The sequence below is a fragment of the Drosophila arizonae genome, chromosome 5 (genome assembly GCF_054131065.1).
Source record: "Drosophila arizonae isolate 15081-1271.41 chromosome 5, UAZ_ARI_1.0, whole genome shotgun sequence".
Classification (NCBI taxonomy): domain Eukaryota; kingdom Metazoa; phylum Arthropoda; class Insecta; order Diptera; family Drosophilidae; genus Drosophila; species Drosophila arizonae.
In genome coordinates this window covers 5907463-5930969 of record NC_142925.1, presented here as the reverse complement: position 1 = coordinate 5930969, position 23507 = coordinate 5907463, and the positions used below count along the sequence as shown (strand labels likewise).

At 38.4% G+C, this 23507-nt stretch overlaps 1 protein-coding gene across 1 annotated transcript in view; it reads left to right on the top strand.

Moving 5' to 3' along the window:
• The window catches only part of Stacl (SH3 and cysteine-rich domain-containing protein), a 103904-nt gene that overhangs the window by 73862 nt on the left and 6535 nt on the right, over nucleotides 1-23507 (top strand). The window contains 10 exon segments of the mRNA XM_089471571.1: nucleotides 1571-1722; nucleotides 2671-2727; nucleotides 8874-8998; nucleotides 9088-9243; nucleotides 10551-10688; nucleotides 11928-12353; nucleotides 19054-19269; nucleotides 20151-20284; nucleotides 20503-20598; nucleotides 23240-23434. Of these exon segments, the coding sequence (XP_089327697.1) occupies nucleotides 1571-1722; nucleotides 2671-2727; nucleotides 8874-8998; nucleotides 9088-9243; nucleotides 10551-10688; nucleotides 11928-12353; nucleotides 19054-19269; nucleotides 20151-20284; nucleotides 20503-20598; nucleotides 23240-23434 (1695 nt within the window).

Sequence of the window (23507 nt, the reverse complement as noted above, 5' to 3'; positions counted from 1 at the left end):
TAAAACTTTCTCTGCTGGCAGCAGCAGCAACAACGCGCTGCAATTCAGACAGACAACTGATTAAAGGTAGATAAGCACGTGGAAGGGTTGACAATGTTTATTTATGCAATTCTTTATTTATTGCGAAGGCTATTTAAGTTCCAATGAGGTTAAAGAGAAATTTAAAATGAAATGCTAGACGAAGGTTCTTTTCCTCATAATCAAGATTGAGTTTTCTTGTTTCTTTTCTCTCTCTCTCTCTCTCTCTCTCTCTCTCTCTCTCTCTCTCTATCTCTCGCTCTTTCAATCTCTCACCCACTCTCTATCTCGCTGCCTTACATGTTTCCTGTTGTTCTTTCCCTCACTTTCACTTTCTTGCATTCCCTCTCCCTTTCCTGCCTCTCTATCTCACTGTCTCTCTCTCTCTCTCTGTCTCTCTCTGTCTCTCTCATTATCTATCTCTCACTCACACTCTACATCGCTGCCTTACATGTTTCCTGTTGTTTCTTCTCTCACTTTAACTTGCATTCCCTCTCACTTTCCTGCCTCTCTCTCTCTCTCTCTCTCTCTCTCTCTCTCTCTCTCGCTTGTTTCTTCAATCTTTTGCCTTCTCATCTTTCACTGATTCACTCCCTCCACTCTCCTCTCCTCACCCCTCGCTCTTCAGCTGACTCTTGCCACACTCTATTCAACAACGCCTTTCTATGCGATTTTCATGAAATTTAATTAAGCCCCACAGCAGTTGCTCTGTTACACTGTACAGAGGAAGACAGATTTGGAAAAGTTTCGCTCTTGTTGTTATATAAATAAATTGGCTCTCGTTCAACTCAACAGCCTTGCTTCTGGCCCCATCTCCTACACCCTCCCTCCCCCACCGACGCCCTCTCTCCAACCCGTTATGTTATGCAAAGTGGGTCAATTCCAAATAGATGTAAATTCTCATATAGATAAATTGCATTTAATCAACATCTCGTATGCCATTATAAAAGATCCACATAATGTGAAATTTATGCATTTATTTCTGGATTACTTAAGCAGTGCACACTGTGATTACGGGCATTAGATTCGTTTAGCAACAACTAAAGCTAAAGCTAAACTCAACTGTGACCAAATGTCACACGTGGTTTTAATTATTGTCACAAGTAACTATCTGCTGCTGTGTGTGTGAGTGTGTGTGTGTGCGTGTGCGTGTAATTACATTTTGTGGTATTTTGTAAAGTGTTGATTATTAATTAAAATAGCTTTATTTGCCATGGCACGCATGCCTCTGGACTTGTTAGAGCGCCTATCAAAATAACCGAATATCAGATATGCAGTTAAATATTTAACATTGTGCGCCTAAATACAACTCGTATGCATGTAATTATGCCATAACGAGCTGTACGTGTGTATGTGTGTGTGTGTGCTGTGTCTGTGTTGTGCTAATGGCTGTAATTAAACTGCAACGTGAGACGTTTAAATGCAAATTGCTAGCAAGTGAACTGCTTTGACTTTAGCCAAATTGTATTTACCAAAAGCACCAAGTACTCATCTCTCTCTCTCTCTTTCTCTCTCTGTCTCTTTCTATTACCATCATCTGTGGCACTGGCAGAAGGAGTTATTCGTTAGCAAAGTTGAGCCAACTTCGCCGCGCAACGAACGCAAATTCTCGGCCGCCACAGCGCCATCGATGAAAACAAAGTGGCTGAAAGCATTTAAGAGCCTAAAGCCGGCGGGTTCTGGTTCAGCAACACAAGCAGATAGGTAAGTGCCACACCCCCAGTCACAGGTCACAGCCCACCGAAGCCCATCTACAAATACAAGCCCGCACCCCGCCCCCCGCAACCCGCAGCCCACTCAAACAATTCATGCTAAAAATAACTACCATCGCATGCTTATATATCTTTGTACCACGTTTAAGCCAAAATGCAAACACTCTCCCCCAATATATCTATCTCTGGATGTATACAGTTCCAGTTCGTGGCAAATGAAAGCAAAACAGCTGCAAATTGTCGGCAAATGTTCCAACTGCATAGATACAAAATGAAGCGCGGCAAAGCCAAAGTAAAAACGTAAAAAAAATATAATAATATTTTCTAGTATTCACCCACACTTTAATATGACTAAAAGCCGCGAAAATATGCCCTTAAAAAAGTTAAAAAGTCGAGCAAAAATTGCAGAAAAAAATGATAAAAAATTCGAAATGGAAATGGAATTTTATGCAAACGAAAAATCTTCCTCAAAATATTTCCATTTATGCAATTTTTGCATTTCCAAATTTACGTTAAGTAATTTAATAGAAAAAGAAAAGAAAAATAGAATAAACTGGGGAAAACGAGAGCTGAAAATTTTCCTTTCGTTTGCATTTGGCAACCATACAGTCGTCTCTCCCCCTCCACCTGCCACACCATCCGCACACGAACAGCCCACATAACGAATATAAACGGAAACTAAGTTAGCTCTTAAGCATATCCTTTAGGCATATCCTCTTTGCATATCCTTTAAGTTAGTCCAGTTTAACAAATGTATTTAACTAATATTCTCTACACATTTTTCTCTACAAAACAAAAAATCGTTTGCGTTCGAACAAAAAAAAAAAAAATATATATAAAAAACAACATTTATAACATTCTTTTAATTTGACGACAAAATCGTACAATATATATTTATATATACATCAAATATATACTTATATATATCAATGCAAATCAGCCAACAACCCCGACAAAATCAAATGTACCACGCCGTATCAACCGTTTTGACCTTGAGGTAACCAAAATTAATCAAGCAACAAATAAAAATCAATCAACATTTTCTTTATGTTTCTAATCGAATGGTACCACAACAAAAACAACAACAACAATGTATATTAAAAAACATATTTTTTGCTTTATTAGCGCTTGATAGAATACCAAAAATAAAAGCAAATAAATTGCCATAAATGTTGCACGCAAACGTAGAATTAGCCGCTGCCCCGCAATACAAAACAATTCGTTTGTAAAAATTCCAAAATTAAAATTTACAAAAAAAAAATCCATTCAATATATTAAACAAATATTAAATATGAAAAACCTGCAAAAAGCAGCAAAAAAAAAACTAAAAATGTTTTTTTTTTTTAGTTGCATTTTTCACTATTTCACGTTTTATAAATTGAATTATTTTTTATTTATATATATATATATATATATATATATATATATTTTTTTATTTATTTTTTTTTTTTATTGATTAAGCGCCATAAATTGCACCTGTGTCCAGCGGCGACCATCAATCAAAGCTGCTGTGAAATCAATTAAAATAGGCAAAGGCACAAAAAATAGCATTCATGGAATGCCACGCATTGAGTAGGCAGCGAAAGCCCGTAAAAGTAATTAGGTTTCGACTGCCGCAGGACGAATACCCTTGCGAATGTCAATTAAGGACTTGCGCTTAACAACAAAAAAACTAACAAAAAAAAAATGTATTGAAGCTAAAGTTAGATGAGTTGCATTATAGTTTATTATATATGTATTTTGTATAGATATATAACAAGTAAAATAATGAAAATAGTTACAGAGTATTTGTTTTAAAATAATTTTGTAGTAGTTTTTATGTTAATAAAAAGTCTTAGAAAGGAAAATTTTATATGGTTTCTAATTTACAATTTAAATACGAAGAAGCAGTTATTTTATAATTATATGACATACTTCTAAAATAACTCAAGTTCAAGTCAAGTTCATCTTAAAAGAAGATTTTTTCTTTATCAGAGCTTTCAACTTTCAATAGCAAGAAGGCATCTAAGATTTTTCCATAACTAACCTTAAATCAAGTATTTCACTCAGCACTCAAAAAATTCTCATAAGAAACATCCATCAATCCATATTTTATTTAGAAATATGTTTACGCCAAAGGATGCAAACAGAGTCAACAGCACATCTATATATTCTAGCTTATTCACCTTAAGCTAGAGTATTAGAGGAGTAGCGAGGTAAAAGCGCACACTTTTGCCATCTCAATGCCGTTAAGGCATTGCTCTAACTAGCCTAGTTTGCTAGTAGCTATTGCTATCTGTGTCCATATGTGCCCATAGAACTTACGCCACGGCCACTAAATTCAACTTGGCGCCAGTTGAAGCATTGGAAAATATGCGAAAAATTGCTGGCCATAAATTTATAGAAAGCCGCCATAGACACACACGCCAACACACACACACACCCACACACACACATGCAGATAGATAAATTGCATTGGCATTGCCAATGCAATGCACTGGGCAATGGCAGCCGCATCTCCATCCGCATCCGCGTCCGCATCCGCATACTCACATTCGCATGCACTTCCGCTAGCAGTGTTCGCATTCGAATTGGCTGCCGTTTATGGCATTCCCATTGGCCCATTGCCTGCTATATATACACGTTTTTTTCTCTCCTCTCTCTCTCTCACTCTCGCTCTTCATCATCTTTTTTTATTTGTTTGGTCGCATTCGCCAACAATACTTAATACCATGCCGACAGCTTGCGCTGCAAACGATGATAAATCGAAAATCTTCTCGGCTTAGAGCGGCTTCAGTGAGCGCGAGAGAGATAGGGGGAGTGAGTGACATATAGAGATAAAGTGAGATGGAGATAGATGTGCGATAACTCGTCAGCTGAAGCGGAATTATGAGGCAATTGCTGCGGCTGCGGCAGCGACTGCGGCTGCGGCTGCGGCGGCAACTGAGACGTCGGCGACAGATTTTGCAATATACGCTTGCAGCCTCATTCATCAACTCATCTGCTTAGCTGCAGCAGATTTGGACCATATCAGCATATAGTATAATAGTATATTAGTTCTCGCTCATAAGGGCGCTGGCGCTAAGATTTAATATAAACATTTACAAACGTGACAAGAAAATCACAGTTCAACTTTTGTTATATTGCAAAACTTTTCGCATTGCGCACCAAATTACGTATACGCCCCGTTAAGCCAGCCAAGCAGCCCGCGAAAAGTCAGAATTCAGTTCGTTTTTTTTGGAGCCCACAATATATTTTTGCTTTTGGTGTACTTGTTTTTGTCATTTTCATTTTCATTTATATTTTTTTGTTGGCTTTCATAAAACTTTTCCTTGCGCATTAATGAAAAATGTATAATTAATTTTATGGCCCTCATTTTTGTATTATGTTGGTTAAGAGTAAAACATGCATTTTGCTAGAATTTCAACACCCCGCCCACAGCTTGCAACTCGTAACTCCAGTAAAAAACTGCTGAACTAAATCATGTAAATCACAATTTGAATATATAATAAAGTTACACCCCCACCCACACACACACACACACACACACATACTTAGAGTACCCCTTAATCGTCTAACTATACTCTGCATATATATATAATATACATATATAAATATGTATGTCAAAATATATTTAGTTTTTTATTAACAATGTATATTAACTATATATATAATGCAAATAATATATAAACTATATAGTGTATATATGTATGTGTGATCTATATATAAACTTGGTTTCACTGAGTTTCTATTAAGTAGGATTTAGTTTAATGTCTAGTTGATGTCAAGCAAATATTGTAAATTATGTGTATGAGTGTAAACAGTGTTGGAAAAGAGTTATGGAAATTCATAGTAATAGCAAGGGTTACATTTGATTCCAGTATTTGTAAGCTGAACTTAGAGTAGAGCAGCTGGCAAGAACAGAGAGAGAGAGAAAGAGAGAGAGAGAGAGAAGCATTCAGAGTTTAATATTTCTATTCGGCTAAGATAAGACTTCATCGAAACAATTTTATAGGATGAGGCCAGTTAAAAACTACAAATAATACATGAGATTAATTAGAAGAATTTTTTGGTTTTTTTGTTTTTTTTTTTTTTTAAGGATATGTTCTTTACCCATATTTTAATTTCGTAATGTTTAGTTTTTATCATATCCAAAAAACCAACAGCATTAAGAAGTCAATTCGACATCAAAATTAGATTTAGTAAGAAAATCAGACTTAGTTGGAAAAGTAGTACAGATGTGGTAAGGAAAGTAGTTCAATTAGTGATAGCAAATTTGATAGACAAAACCGACTGAATTATGATCAGCTTATTCTATATGAAAGTTAGAGAGAGTTAGCTCCACAAAAGCTAGAAGTACAAGTAGCTCGTATTTAGTATTGAATGTATTTTGTAGTTTTCAGCATTAACCAACACTAGTGTATGTTTATGTATGATACTACAGAACACAAACACAACATATCTAATTTTTATTTTTAAATACCCTTAACTCTTAAGCTACCTATATTAAATAGAAATTATTTGATACATTTAATAGTTTTAGCTGAATAAGAGAAACAAACTCAATTTTAAAGAAACAATTTTATTATTTGTAGCAAGTGTTGCGCTTTCGCTTGCAGCACGTACAACAGATTTATTTCCATATAAATATATGTATTTAATGGTAATTACTTAACTTGAAAAGGATAAACAAAAACAACAATATATATATATAAATACATACATATTTATATTTATGCAGAAAAAATTTGTATATTTTACACGTTTGCAACAACTTTATAAGCCAGCGTGCTGAACTGAACTGAATTGTTTGTTTGTGCACAATATAAGCCACTTACAAACAATCAGCGTCGAGAGTTGGCCCATTTCCATTACCACTCTCGTCAGGGCTGTTGGCCCAGTGCCTGCGACTGTGCCTGGTCCTCAACCTGGGTCTGTGCCTGTGCCTGTGCCTGTGCCTCTGCCTGGCTCTCTGCCATGACCCTCTCGACCGCCCACTGTGAACACAATTGCAGCATTGTCTGGCGTATTGTCTATATGTCCCTGGCTCTGTACGTCTGTACGTCTGTCCGTCCGTCTGTCTGTCTGGCCAGCAGTTCGGCTGTATGCTTTTCTGGTAAATAAAACAGGGCCAGAGTGCGAGAGGAAATACCCCAACAGCATCAACAGCAACATCAACATCAGCAGGCATATAAAAACAACAAATTTGGTTATATTCGAGGGCAAATGCTGTGCATATAAATATGACATCAAATTATTGAGATACACGAAAAAGAAATAAAGGAACGGGTTATATAATTCATTTGATGGTTTCGTATTTCACGTTTACAGCCCAACATTCCGATTGTGGCTAAATGAACAGGAAAGGCGTATGAAATTTGATTCGTCAAAGAGTTGATACACTTTCGGAAATATGAACTCAAAGCCGAGCAGAAAATCCAATCCAAACTCCTTTGGTGTTCTTAATAGCAATCCTTATTCGATTTTAAAGATATTTAAAATGATGATTACTTAAATATTTTTTTGTAATATACTTTTTTTTAATATGAATTTATAGTTATTTAGTTTGTAAATGTGAAGACAGGCCATACTTTCATCTAGATATCTATTTGGCTGCATCAAATATAATTAAATGTGTGCTAGCGCTTGCCAAGTTTTATTGGCCGAGTCCTTGCCAAGAGTGTTCATGCAAATAAATATTGAAGAGAAATATGATTATGTTTAGCTTTCAATTTGATTTGATTCGAGCTGTGATTTATGGCAATGCATAGTGAGGCATTCGAAAAGTTTAATTTCATATTAACTCCAACTTCTAATAAATAAATAGATAAATCAATAGATATAGTATACTTAAATGAATGCCCCTCAAAACATAATGTTAATAGCTTTATAATTGTATTCAATTCGTTTGTGCTTGACTGCTACTATTGCAATAGTATTGGTGAGAGAGGCTCAGAGCGTGTACATAGTTGAGCTAAAAATAGTATCCGAATGAGTGTGCGCTTTAGTTGCGCGCTGCTCTGGCTTGCATACTCTCCGAGAGCGAGGGATACAGAAAGCTACTGCCGAGCGTAGGCTCGGCTGCCGCTGAGTCAGAACGAGATGGCAGGCTACAAGAAGAGAACGCGACCAGTGAGAGCGGCAGATTACAGAACACGGCTGTTGCAGTGTAAGAGCGAAAGCTTTGATTCTGATTGGCAAAGAGAACGCAACTTCAAAGAGAGTGTGAAATGGCGCATAGTAAAACGCAGAACAGTTGTAAAAAATGTTAAACTGAAAGGAAATAGAAGGCGATCAAATGATTACATATAAATTAAAGAGTAAGCAATCACAAGTGAACTACATTAGAGCACTTCATTATGATCAAGTGTACATACATAAGTCCCATATAAAAGGCATTCAATTTATCATTGCAAACTCTCAGTGCAACGTGCCTAAAATACTTTAATATTTAAAGCTCTGAGTAGCTCTTAATAGAATCTTTTGCCGAGCTAGCTTGAAAGTAGAGACTATCGCTTTAAGAGCTTAGCAGAATAAGTAATATTGTATAAATAATTATTTGCTTGAAATTGGTCATATAGAATAAAGACTCTTACTCTTCGGCAGCAGTTCGGCATTTTAGAGTAACCAAATATTGAATATACATTTGATTTCACATACATATACATATGCTCGGCCACTTATTGTATCTTTAAACAAGGCGCTGTGATTAATGGTCAGGCTGTCCATTGTGCGTTTGGCATTGTTAGTTGCTGTCATTGTGCGCAGTTATATGTAATAATAATACAACACAACAAAGGCCTCGGCCACAGCCACAGAATTTATCTACAAAATGCAAATTTTCACTTCAATATGCTGCAGCAGGGCACACATATGCTCCACATGTATAAATATGTATATATTATATGGATATATATATGTAGTTATACATATATCATAAATATTTGTTTATTGTGGTTGACACAATAATTATATTTGCTTTGTTTAGTCCAAGCGAAGGCGCAACATTTAACACACTTTTGTGAATTGAATGGAATTCAATTGAGTTGTAATTTTCAATGCATATATATGATTTGTGAGTGTGTGTGCGTGTGCGTGTGAGTGTGCGTGTGTGTGTGTATTTGTGTACCCATATTGATGCCATCTCAATTGCACTCTCTACAGGCGTAATGGTGCCTCGAATGCCCCATCGGAAGCGCTGCGCCCCAATTTGGATGGCAGCCACCATCTGCAGGAGTACACATACAAAAAGATAACAGCTTGCGATGTTTGCTCGCAAATTTTGAGAGGTGCGTATTTGAGTGGAGGCCCGAGTGCCCCGAGTGCCTCGATTGCCTCGAGTGCCTTAAGCTCAACTGATAACTGTATTCGTTCACAGGCCACACTCGTCAGGGCCTGCGCTGTCGCATTTGCAAGCTGAACGCCCATGGAGACTGTGCTCCGAATTTGCCGCGCTGCCAGCCCAAGCAGAAGCTGCTGCGTCGCCAGAAGAGCACCTCCGAGCTGGAGAATCGCGTCGACATCGAGGAAGAAAGTGAGTATTTTCCAAGCATTATAATTACACCACAGCCAACAAAATAAAAACGCGCTCTCGCAAGCTCATCAACGCTCCGCCCCTTTGCCCACAAACAAAAATAAAAACAACAAAATAACACACACTCCCCTCTCTCTATATATATATATATAACTGTTTCTGTCTGCTTGGCTCGCTGCTGTGTGGCCCAATTTTTATTGTACATAAATATATTAACAATTTGTCCCATAGGCATCATGGGTTTTAACAACCTCCTAACTATGCATAAGCAAAGCCATGGAACCCTTGAGTGCTTATGCTTTAAAATGAATTTAAATTTGTTTTTGTTTTTTTTTTTTTTTCATTTTGTTTCGTGTTTGGTTTATTGTTTAAGTTTTTTGTTGAATTTGTTCGATTCATTTGTGTTTGGGTATTTTGATTGGCAAGCTGTGTGCGTCCCGATCGATCGAGTTCCTCTGCAAATTGTGCATTTTGTGAACCTTCCGCAAACTCACAAGTGTACGGCATTATTTCCAGCCCATTGCATGACAACTTCTAGACCTGGCAAGGACATCAACAACAACGACACTACGACAACTACGAAAAATTGTAAACTGAAAACAATTGTCATGTTGTATGGTAGCATAACTCCCCCTCTCTCTCTCACTCTCTCTCTCTCTCTCTCTCTATCTCCCTCTCTCTTTCTTTCGCCCACGCTGTGTGTGTATATTGATTTGACTGTGTTGTGGGCAACAGTTGATAACTCACAATGGATTCATGTCAGTCGTGGGACTAACTGATTGCAACGTTTCTGATTTCTGCAGCGATTCGCAAAAAAAAAAAAAAAGAAAAAAAATTGAAACTTTTTTTGTTTGTATCTTTTTATTTTTATTTTGTATAATATTTTCTGGTTTTTGTGGCAGACTTTAAACTGCATCTATATATAACACTATCTGAATTATTGAAATATTGGCAGAAATACGTATTTGTTTTTTGGGGCCATATATACTCAGTGCTTAAGGCCAAAACGCAGCTCGAGCTAAAACCGAAAATTCTTAAAGCCAAATTTAAATCAAAATTTATATTTAATTGAAAATTCCAAAATATAGCGACAATTTGAGTAACACACAAACACGTTTACCTGTAGTTTCATATACAACTGCTGCATCAACACATTTTGGCTTTTAGACCAAAAACAAAATCAAATATATAAAAATCGAAAAATCAAAACTTTAGACAACCAAATAAATATCAACTATAAAATCCTTTTCCCTCCCCACAAACACAAAAAAAAAAAAAAATCTATCTAAAATCAAATATGTAAAAAGCATCGCCACAGGAGTCCGTTAGCCCCCAATGTGGTCAAGCCGCAGCCGATGAACAAAATCAAAGCGCAAATCTGTTGAATGTGCCCAATACGAAATTTCGTCAAAAGACGCCGTTCATCAATCGCATTGCGCAACTAGGTACCGCCAGTATTACTCTATATAGTATATACGATACTTATATTGTATGCGCAAAGATACTCAATTGCCATGCGCTTGAATTGTAACTTGATTTCTATGATTTCCCTTTGGTTTCCTTAAATTGTCTTCATTTGTATTACTGTTATCATTTAACGGATCGGTTAATGCAATAATTGTTGCGCTTTGATTCACCTAATTAGCCAGACAAGAATGAAAAATACCAAAAAAAAAAAATTATAATTTATATAAATATTTTATATATTTACATATATTGCCAAATATTATCAAGCTCAAGCTCAAGTTCAAATTCAACAACAAAAATAAACACAAAATGTTCATTCCACACACATTTCAAGCAGGCTAAAAAGTATTTGTAATCGATTTATCGATCCAATAAAAAACCAATAAGATTGCGTAGTGGAGCATGCTCTAGAGCTATCATTAAGTATATCTTATTGTCACAACTAAAACAACAACGAAAAACAATCAATCAGATATCAAATTTAATTCACTAGCTATCGTACACGCACACAAAACATTCACATATATTTATATATCGATTAATATAAATGGGTATTGTATTGGCTACAGAATCGATGAATATATTTAGCATTTGTTGCCATACTTAGAGGTGTTTATTTTCCTTTTATACAACAAGCTAGTGCTCACAAAAATACACTCAAATATATTTGATAAGCGCTCGAGCAGGCGAACCATGCTAAAAGGTGGAGCTATCGATAGTAAAATTCTCTAATCGAAATACATTTCTCATTACACACACACGCACAAAATACTCAGATTCCCAATTAGATATATGTATATATATATATATATACTAGATATATCTATATAAATTGCTAGTCCCTTAATAATACACAAATCCGCCCATCAATAATAATCGAATCGAATTCATCGCATCATTCGTTCCAATCACTTGCCAAAAACAAAATTTAACTAATGCACTTCAATGCACCTCACCTGAATCGAAATCCAAATCGAAATCGAAAACGAATTGTGTATCGAAATTGAATCAAACCACAACTGGCCAACCAACCACGCCCACCACTGTTCACGTCCACGTCCATCAACACCCACAAATACGGCAACAAATACGGCACCAATCAACCAACCAAAAAAAATACAAAAAAAATACCAAAAAAAAAACAGAAATTACCGAAATCGATCAAATATATCGAGTGCTGAAACAAGCCGGAGAACTCAAATCCGGGCATATTCCAGCCGCCGAAAAATCCGTCCACGTGCCGGGCAAAACGCTGGACGTGAGCGCCGCTGGAACGGGAGTCGGAGTCGGAGCCGGAGCCGGAGTCGGAGTCGGAGTCGCTGCACCCAGCGCCGTCTCACAACCGCTGCAACAGCTGCAGCCGGGCCTAGTCGAGCGTACGATGCCCGTCCCCGAGATACCCATCGTCAATGTGCCGGAGTCGTTGGCCCAAGAGACGCACCAGCCATCGGCCCATCAGCTACATCAGAGCCATCAGCGCAGCCTGGCATCGGTGGCGCAGGCGGCGGCGGTGCGGGCCGGCCGCGGTGTGCGCCCACCGCCCGTGGCCATGCCCATTTTGGGCGTGCAGCTGCAACAACAGGAGCTGCAGCAGCAGCGCGGCGGCCTGCCGGTGCCCACACAAGATATCTCTAGTAGTTCAGGTCCGCAAAAAACACAAATTGCAACAAAGTAGTTTTGTTGTCTCTCTCTCTCTCTCTAACTGTCTCTCTCTCTCTTTCTCTGTCTGTCTCATGATTTCATAAACAAAAATCTATTTATTTCGTGCAGTTACTTTTGACATTTTTATGGTTTGTAGCTTTGGTTGCCCTTTGCTCTCTCTCCCGCTCCCAATCTCTTTCACCGTCTCTCTCTTTCTCCCTCGGTTTCTGTTTCTGTCACACTCTCCACTCGGTCTCTCTCTCATCCACACACACGCTCTGTCTCTCCTTCTCACTCTGTTGTAGACCATCAATCAATTCAGTCCTCATTTCTTCATTTCGTTACGTTTCCCCCCGCCTCTATAAAAAAAAGTACAATTTCAAGACCTCAAATCAAATCTTTAAAGCAAAGTTGAAAGTATTGTACACAAACTAAACGCATACACACACACTCTCACATGCATACTACTAGCTACAAATATTTGATATACTCCATCTCTCTCTCACACACACACAAATATACTGTTACAATGAGTCCTTAAATACTTTTTAACCACCTATAAAGTCTGCTAAATGCTATTACTGCACTTGTTTAACTGCCAAGTAGCGCCTTTCCTTTTCTGGCCTCAAAACACACACATACACATACAGAGACAGTCACACACACACACATACGATTACACTTTTATTGCATTCAATTTCAATGCTCATTCTGATTGCCCAACCGCATACGTTAGATACATTGCGCATACGCCCCGTTGCTTCGCCTTGCCGTTGCTGCTCCTACGCTTGCGATTTAGATTTTGACCAATACATATACACACATATACATACATACACTAACACACTTGAGCAACGTAGCTATGCATTTTGTCTACACACTTACAAATATAACCAAAATATGCTTCTTCTTTAGCTAATTTGCCGATTCGTAGTTCTTAGCTTAGCAACAGCATTTAATTAGCCAAATATATACTACTAGTGCTTAAACTAAACTAACGTATTTAGTCTGTATGTATTTTGTATATGCTAATCATGTCATATATTATCACAAACACACAAACACACACCCACACACACACTAATACTCTCTCATATATATTTATTTATACTAATGCTAATAATACAACATTAATAAAAGTCGCATTTTGCGAGAAATTTAAATAGCAGCGCTTAACTGTTAAATAGGCCATTTATTTAATAACTATTTGACTTTGGGACTTGTGCTTCTGCTTCTATGTGTGCTTGTGAGCCTGTGTGTGTGTATGTATGTATGTGTGTATGAGTCTATATTTCCCCAGTGTGTCTGTGTGCGTGGCGCATCTGTGTACTTTGTGCTAGGCACAGATACATTGGCTGTGCTTCCACAAAATTGCCCACTCGTTGTATCTGTTATCATGACCCAAATAACAATTTGAATATTAAACAAAAACTACTACGGCGAATATTTCATACACTATAATAAATGCATTTTTAATTAACTATAACCAATTATAAATCAATACACAACGTGAATAATAATTGAGCATAATATAATAAAGTTTAAAAAAAAAAAAAAAACTCCAAATTGAACACTGAACTGGTCACATTTTATAGGGTATATAAACTTGCTAGGTGGGGCATATTGTTTGTATGTATATGTGTATGTATATGCATATATATATTGATGTGCATCTGTCCCGTTACAATATCAAAGGCAACCATGCAAGAATGATTTTCAATTGAAAATCGACGCAGCCAGCTGGCAACACAATTTCACACACACACACACACACGCACACACACATGCATGCATGCATGCATAGCATAACAGACGCTATGGGCGATCAACTTAAATGGCGTTGACTGTCGCACACTTAGTCGCCATCGAGTCGATTGGCCAGGCCAAAAGCCAAAGTTGGCCTCATAATTAGCGACAGATTCGTCACTTGCAACTGCAGCAGCGATTCCCAGCTACACATTTCCAATTAGCAAAAGTGTGCATGCGTGTGTGTGTGTGTGTGATTGTTGCTGTGCCTTGGTGGCTTTTTGGTCATTTCGCTTGGCAAGTTTGCTCGACAATATTTTATGGTTTATTGCAGCAGAAACTGGCAATTGGCTAATTTGGCCAATTTGACTGAGATTGTATGGGAATTATACATATATTGATAAAGTGCCTTAATTAAACACACACTCTCTCACACTGACACACACACAGACAGACATAATTTATTGATTGTGAAACAATTCGAAATTAACACACTACAAAATGTTTTCTCGTGTCCCTTCTCTTGCCACAAATAACTTGAAAATATTTCTGAAAAAAAATTAAAAAAAAAAAAAAAACAAAACAAAAAACTCTCAATAAAATGCCAACACACAACAACAACAACAACTACTACTTCTACAACAATTGACAACAACAACAACAACAAAGTGCTACGCTATGGCACGCCCTATGCGCCCGTCAGCAACATGTCCAGCTCGGCGTACATCAGCAGCGGCTTTGGCATTAACTACTACACGGCCAGCGCACTGCAACAGCAACAGCAACAGCAACAGCAACAGCAGCAACAGCAGCTGCAATCTGTGGCAGCAGCAACAGCTTCATTTCAGCAGCAGCAACAGGCATCGCCAGCACATCAGCAATTGCAACAACAGCAGCCGCCAATCTCTTGCAGCTATTTGCAAAATGATCCGGGAGTGCGACGTCGTCTGTTTGCCGGATTTCGACCATTATCGGGCTTTGGACGCTTGCGACAGCAGCGCTCGTCGCAGCAGCAACATCGCTCCATATCATTGCCAGAAAGTAATTACGTCACATACAGTCAACTGCAACAACAGCAACAACATAGACAACTACAACAGCCACAACAACAACAACAACACCAACACTATCATCACTTTTACCATCACTATCCACACGGCAATTACCCTGATACAACATATCCAACACCTGAAACACCTTTCAACTGTTTGCGTACGCAACGTGCAACACATTCGGTCATCGATTTGTGCGGCAACTATTCGTTTGAGAGTGCTGCTATCAGTATTGCGACAGCGACAACTGTAACAACAGCAACAACAACAACAACAACAACAACAACAACAACTCTAACAACAGCAACAACAACAGTTAACAGTTCATCATCCAGCACAACAACAACAACTACAACTCGAACAAGCAGCTGTTCTTATTGGAATAGTACTGCATTTTATTCCAATTGGATGTTTAATTCGTGTACATTTAGCAAGTGTTTTATTGTTGTCTCTCTCTCTCTCTCTCTCTCTCACTCTGTCTCTTAATGTGCCCTCTCTCTCTCTCTCTCTCTGTCTGTATGTGTTGTATTGTTTAGAGTGCGTATGAGTGTGCGTGCGTGCGCGTGTGTGTGTGTGTATTAAATGTTACACCTTAGTTAATTGCACCCACCTCCCCCTTTTCATTTACTTTAATTTCCAATTAGAGACGCGTCGCAAAAAAAAAACAAACTCCCGAATCCAACTTCACTTTAACAATGGACCCCAGCACGCCAATTAGTCTTAACCCAGTTTACACTTCAGGCAAACGGCTCATTTCCGGCAGCGACAGCAACAACAACAACAACAACAACAACACCAACAACAGCAACAACAACTGCAATTACAAGCACATTGCCATAATTTGTATACATGGCCGAGTTGCCAGCTGCAGAGCAAAGAGTGGAAGGGGTGAGGGGGTTGGACAGGGGGTTGGGGCAAGCAAGAACTCGACGCTGGCAATAGCAGCTAAAGAAACAACTTGCAGCGTCTGTGCCGTGTAAATTGCGTCCCATTGTCAGCTTTTGTGTATTACAGAGTGAAACGAAGAAGGCTTAAAGAATAGCAATGAGAGTGCAGCCAATGGGCATGCGCGACTAGCCGATGCCCTGTGAGAAAGTAAGAGTTTGATATGTTTAGGTTTTGCTCAACGGATCTCGATTGGCCAAGATAAAGAGATTGCCTGCTTGACTAGCAGATGCCCTGTTGATGATGAATGGGAGACTACACTCTACTTAGCATTGCTATGGGGTATACTCGACTAGCAGAGGCCTTGTTGATATTTGATACTTGGAATAGCAACTCTATTAATTGGAATCGATATGCTACATAGAAGAGCAATAGCAAGGCAACAGTAGGGCATGCACGACTTCGAGTTGCCTTGAGAGACTACTAAAGTGTCGATAAGGCTAATTTGTATACCCTATAGTAACTAAGCTAGCAGTTAATATATGCAGCCAAAGAGCAACTCGACTAGCAGATACCCTATGACTAAGTGACTAGCAGTAATAATGCAGCTCAACTCAACTATCAGATACTCTGTAAAAGACAACTGTCTTCATACTACTGCTCAACTGCATAGAAGATTAAGCCCCATATTTATACTAAAATCAACAGAAATCGATATATATCGATATTTAAACATGCAATCCGTAGACAGCTTCCATTTAAGCACATACAACTCTAATATAGGTCTGCCCACAAGTCCTTCCCAATTGCAGGGTATCTAGCGCAAGCTGCTGCACAAATAATGCAGCCGGCTGGCAATTTGCTCGTTTTGCCATTTTGCAGTGCACAAAATTGAAGTTGCGCTGGCAGTTGGGAGTCGAGTCGAGTCGGGTCGAGTTCATTTCTGCTTAATATTTGCCGCATTTTTAATAGCATTCGCTGATCTATGCACAGCCTTGCAAAACTTGGCTACTTCATTTTTGTCTCTGCTGCGCCTGCTGCTGCTGCTGCTGATGTTCCGGCTCCTGCTGCTGCTGCTACTCCTGCTGCTGCTGCCGCTATTTCCTCGTCCACTTCAGGCTGGCTGCAACATAATTATGCTGAAATTTGTTGTGGCGCGCATTTTCTTTTATTCAGCCCCTTCTGCTTTTTAGACTTGCCACTGGCGCCTGGGACTTTCATTTTGCTTACTTTCTCCTCTTTTTTTCCGCGTCCATTTGCATGTTTTCCTAACGGCGCCCTGGTCCGAGTTGGTTTTTAGCTTGGGGCACAGCCCAGACCAGAGTCCAGAGCTAGGCACAAGTCGCTGGCTGAGCGCTCCGGTCTCACTTTTTTTTCTAGGATTATTATTTTGCTCTGCTCGCCTCACTCTATATATCCTCTGTCTCTCTCTCTCTCTCTATCTTTCTGTGTCCCTCTGGTGCTGGTCCATTACATTGTGCCCGGCGGACAGTGTCTGTTTTATGCATGAACGCTGGCGTCTTAATGTTTAATACTTTTGCTTTGTCTTCGTTTAACTTAATTAGTTTTAATTCGCTTTCGCATGCCAAAGTCGAAGCCCACTAAAGCAGCTCTAACAATCGTCGCTACGCATAATAAAAATAAATCCAAATGAAATGATTATATATACCAATATATATATATATGTATGTATGTATGTATGTAGCTGTGACGAGAACCGATATTGTGCGTCCCTTTGGCGAGCCGCTGATGCTAACCAGAACCATACTCAAGAGCCCTGAGCCCAGTCCAGTCGATGATGAGGCCAAGACCCAACGACGCGTGCGTTTGAATTCAAATTCGAATAGAAATTAATTCAAGCAGCAACAACAACAAGAACAACCGCAACAACAACAACAAGAACAACAACTAGCTGACATCTGAATATATTTTGTTTTCTTCTCTCACTCTCACTCTCACTCTCTCTATCTCTATCTCTCTTTTAATTTAATTATATTTTAAGTCTTGCCTTAATACTCAACCTTGATCTACTTTTATTTCCTTTGTGTATCCGTAGCCGTAGTCTGAAAGCCTTAGCCTTAATTCTAAATGTAAATGTAATTGAAGCACAGTAATTATTATAAAATACTCAAACTAACTAACTACACACACACTTAAGCTAAGCATAGTACTTTCTCTCTGTAGACTAGTGCGATTCGCATGAGTTGTGTGCGTCCGCTTTTTAAATGTATTTTAAAGTATTCTTTTTAGTATTTTATCAATGCACCGCCACACACTGTATGCTTAAATCTGATTGTTGTAAATATGAAAAAGTACAGAACGAATAAAAACTGATAAAGCAAATATGCATAAAAGAAAAACAGTAAAACTTCTATGAAGAGTGCAATTTTATCGAATGTCCACAGAGATTTACACTGAACTACACGAACATTGTTTACTAAGGCAGCTGGCACGGGGCGCCTAAAAAAATCACACACACACACCCACACACAGAGACACGGACACGAACACAGTTGTTATACACACCTGAAACACTTGCTGTCTATCTCGCTCTCTACTCTCTGTCTCTTTCTCTCTCTCTGTCTCTGTCTCTGTCTATTGAATGTTGCTCTGTTGCAAAAGTATATACACATATATATCTATCTATAGTCTATGTCCGTTTTCCGTTTTCATTATTTTTTATAGTAACAAATCAAATTTATGGTATAAAAAACTATTTTAATTTCTCTTTCGTTTTCAACTTCTTTTCTTTAGTACTTAACTATTATTATTATTATTTTGATTTCCTAGAGCTGTAGACTGCAAAAATATAGCATACGAAAATTCTGAAAAATATCTCAATTAAATTGCAAATTTTTTTTATACATTTTATCGCTTTTTCGTATGAAAACCAAAAACAAAACCAAAAAAAAAACTCATGTGTTGTCTCAAAAAAAAAAAAAAAAAAAAAAAAACACCTGATCCAAAAATCAAACAACACCAACACACGAACAACAACAACAACAATTGTCGACAACAGCACCGCACTCTCCGCGCCGCCAAAAGCTGAATTTGCGCATGAAATCGTTGAGCTTGGACTCACCCGAATCGTCGGAGCTGCACGGTCAGTTTAGGCGACGCCAACAGCATTTGCCCGCCGCGGCAGCTGCGTCCACATCCAGCGGTTACTATCACGGCGGCTCGGGAGGCCATCTGGAGCACAGTACTCCGCCGTCGAACAACAGCCGGCTGCACTGTAAGTAGCTAACCAACCATCCCGCTCCCGCTTCCGCTCACCGTCTCAACCACACCACGAACGGAGCTTGCACCCTAATCTCCAATTCTCCAATTCTCAAATAACAATTATTACTATCAATGATCAATGCTCTTCAGCAAAGCCAACTGCGCTCTAAGACTCTACTCTAACTCTGATCCTCAACTCGAAAGACTATTCTATATACACATAAATAAATCTGAGATCTTCTACAACCAAAGCGAAATACTACACTCAGCTGGATAAGATCTAAATGCAGAAGTTTTCTCAAAATACAACAATTGCTTCCACTTTGTTTCGTTTTTGTTTTCGTTCACTAAACACAGCTCAAGTTTAATGTAGTTTTCTTGGCTTAATGTAGCTTGAATTAAAATTAAATATATACTCTTATTTTACTTTCTCGTAGCTTTAGCTAACCAGTTGTAGAATTCGCTGAGCAGTTCCATTCACCAAAAAAAAAATAAATAAATACAACTTAAAATACAGTCATACAATTATCATATCTCTCGAGTAGTTATTGAATATTTTCAACTTAAGGCTTAATTTGGCTCGAAGCACTCGGCCTCTACACACACACCTACACCCACTTTTCCTGCTCTATGTATCTATATAACAATATTCTTTTCATTTTTTCTTTTTTTTTTTTAACTGTAACTATCTTACTGTATCTTGTCTCTTTTCTATCATGCGTGCATTCAATTTACTGCCAAACCGCATTGAGAGTCGCACACACTCGCTCGCTCTCTGTGTGTGTGTGCGTGTGTGTGTGCGTGTGCGTGTGTGCTGTGCATGTACTCGCCTGCCATTGCTGTCGGCCATTAACACTGCAATTTCTTTTTCTCTTGCTACCATCTAAATTACAGCGCCATCGAGCCCCTCGCATCCGGGCCGCAAGCTGTTGTATGCCACGCGTGGCATGCGCGGCGGCAGCGTCGATTTGCCCGACGAAATGGAGAAGTCACAGTCCTCGGCCAGCACATCGCCTTGCCTATCACCCGTAAGACATGCCCAGGTATTCCCCTCACATTTTCGGTTTGCCTCCCAATCAATGTATATTGCTTTTGCGTTTCTCTCTTACTCTATCTCGCACTCTTTCTCTCTCTTGGTCTATCTCGCTCTGTCTATGTTGCCATTTGTTTCAGTTTTGCACTTTATTTCGATATATGTGGCATGTTGTTTATTAGCAGCGCCTTCTAATATCTTTCCAATTTCAAGAAATCGCATCGCCTCTTGCCCACCAATTTGTACGTAATACTCTACAACTTTAAGGCGCGGCATGCCGATGAGCTGGATCTCAAAGCGGGCTATAAGGTGAGTTATATGACCAGGTCTTAAGTGAGGGCTAAAGGGAATAAAGGCGGAAAAATATGGAAATTGTGGGCATTGTCTCTATTGAGTTAGGCAAAGATTTCTAAATGATTTGATTTTATTTGGTATTACAAAGCAACAAGGTATACATTATCTATATATCTGTGGAGTATACCATAGCATCGTGTCTAACATCAGATCTGCAGATAATCATATATCAGTTTTTCAAATCCTCATATATCAGATTTTCTTATATTCTTATATTAGATTCTTAGATCTGTGCTTTTGCCACAGATAAATATATTATTTATATGTTATATATAGTATAGTATCTCTTTATATCTATACCACATATTTTTTGTTATCAATCAGTTAGACTGCGTTTCTAATTATAAGGAATATAATATATCAATATAAACAGATACCAATAAATATAGTTCGCTTTGACATATCCTCTACTGTATACAATTTTTTCCTGCACTCATTGTGTAATCTGTGTCAGAAGACCTTAAATTCGATTTGAGGAAAAGATTTTCATTTACTTCAATGTATAAACATAATAAAAAATGCAGAATCAATTTACTTTTTCTTGCTATAACAAACTTTACCCTTAACTGTGGCCCTGAGACGCTTAGGTAAAGTCTCAATGTGACTTGCCAGCATTTCGGCTCACTTACGGATAATAGTTTACTTCAGCGTATTCCAAATGCATTGCAAAGTGGCCCAGAGAGAATAAACTAGTCGATTCGTAGCTGGTGAATTCGAGAGCCATTGTATTGTATTTCTCTCTCCTACATACATAAATAGATATATATCAATTAGATACAATATGTCAATTTGCACTTTGGCAAACTTTCCATGCTCGAGATTTTGTTAACTTTTGGCTTAACTTGATATATTACGTTGTTTATGTCTAATCAACAATGGCAAAAAGTAAACACAGAGAGACTAAACTGTTTGTGTTCATAATATAATCACCTAGCTATTTATAGTTGTTTATAGAGACAGTAAATTTAGCTTAAAGTAATAGATGATCAGTTGACAAATGAGCTCTTACAAGGAAAGGAAAGGCTAGGCAAATCATAGCTGTTGAACCAAGATATTTAAAAAATTTAAAAAGCAGAGAGTTCTTCAATCACAGGGTGATGCGCTAACAGGGTGTTGACAGTTTTATGTCAAGCATGAAAAAAAATAGTATTTTAGTCAAAAAATGCATTATTTTAATGAAAAGTTGATCGACGCTACTATCAGCTCAGCTGCAGCTCACTCACCTGAGTACAGCATAAAGTGGTCTATTTCACTCAGAGTTCTATCAACTACTGCAAAAACTGCACTCGAGCTCTTCTCTCTACTTCGCCCAATTACAATCCAGAATCTTCACTTCTATGCATTCACTTTGCATGCTCCACAGTGTCTGTCAGCAGTATATTAATATGCCACGCTCTCAACTCGACTCACTCACATATGCTTAGCATACTCTGCAGGCGCTGCAGTCGCTGCTCACTGAGTGCTGGCATTCAGTGCGCGTGTACTTTTCGCATGCAGTGTACAAATGAGTAAAAGCGCTTTGTTTAATCCGCTAAACTGTGAATTTATCTCGCAAACAAACACAAACAGCAACACAAACGCAAACACGTAAAGCAAGGACAATGGCTGTGCAGGAAATTGCTTGGGCATAGCAAACGCACATAAATAAACCTCCGTATGGAGACATATGTATTTGTATATGGATTTCTATATATGCGAATGCACAACAATATATTCAATATGCGCAAAAACAAATCCAAGAGTAAAACAACAGAAAGCAAAGAAACAGCTGAAGAGCAAGAGAAGCTGGTTCATTTATAATGTACACAGCGCATTTTTTATTATGTACACAGTGGGAAATAATAGAAAAAGTGCAAACAAAAAGGAGAAGTAAGAACGTTGCAATCGGGTGGGAATGACTGCATAATATAGTGGAAATATTCAAATGAAAATTATAATATATTTAATTATTATAATATATATATAATTTTTTTTTTTTGCAAAGATCTTTATACCCTATGGGCATATATATATTCGCCATATCTCTTTGATTTTGAATTGTCAATGTGAACGATCATACATTCCAAATTTCAAGTGCATTTCACAGGAAAAGAAACTTTTGAGAGACAAAAAAAAAAAAATAATAAAAAAATATTAAAATTTTGAGGTAACTCTAAAACTTTATGAGATGAGCTTATATATAAAAATATGTATATACGAAATCTCAGCGCTCTCCAGATCCAGATCCAGATCGGGCATTGCACGCAACCAATATACTCATTTCGCTTTCGTGAATGGGTATACAAAAAATAGCAATATTAGTAGTTACAGGGGGGCGTGTGAAGGTAGGCGGGGTATGTGTGTAGCCTGTGCACACATCCACTGATTGGCATTGCGATTGCGCATACGCCCCCATGGCCGCTGGCAAATTGTGCAAGATATTTACATATGCATTAGCCAAGTCGAGCAGCAGCTTTTGTTTTTTTTTTTTTTTTTTTTTTTGTTTTAGGTTTATATTCCACGTTTGCCATTGTGTCCTGGCAAGGACAAGTGGCTGCCACTGCCACTGCGACTGTAGTTAATGGCTGTTGCTTAACGCAAAACTCTTTGTCCGCAGGTGACGGTCATCGATACCGCCGATCCGGATTGGTGGAAGGGCAAAGTGCTGGGACGCGTCGGCTTCTTTCCATCGAAGTACTGTGTGCGTCTGAATGCCAACGAGAAGCCATTACAGGTGACACACAATCTGCAGGTGTCGGATGGCGAGCGCGGCGAGAATATGACCCTGTTACGCGACCAAATTGTTATACAGGTAAGTTTGGCTATAACTAACTGGCGGGTGCTGCATAAAGCGAGAGTTGTGAAGTGCTTAAAACTCTTCTCTA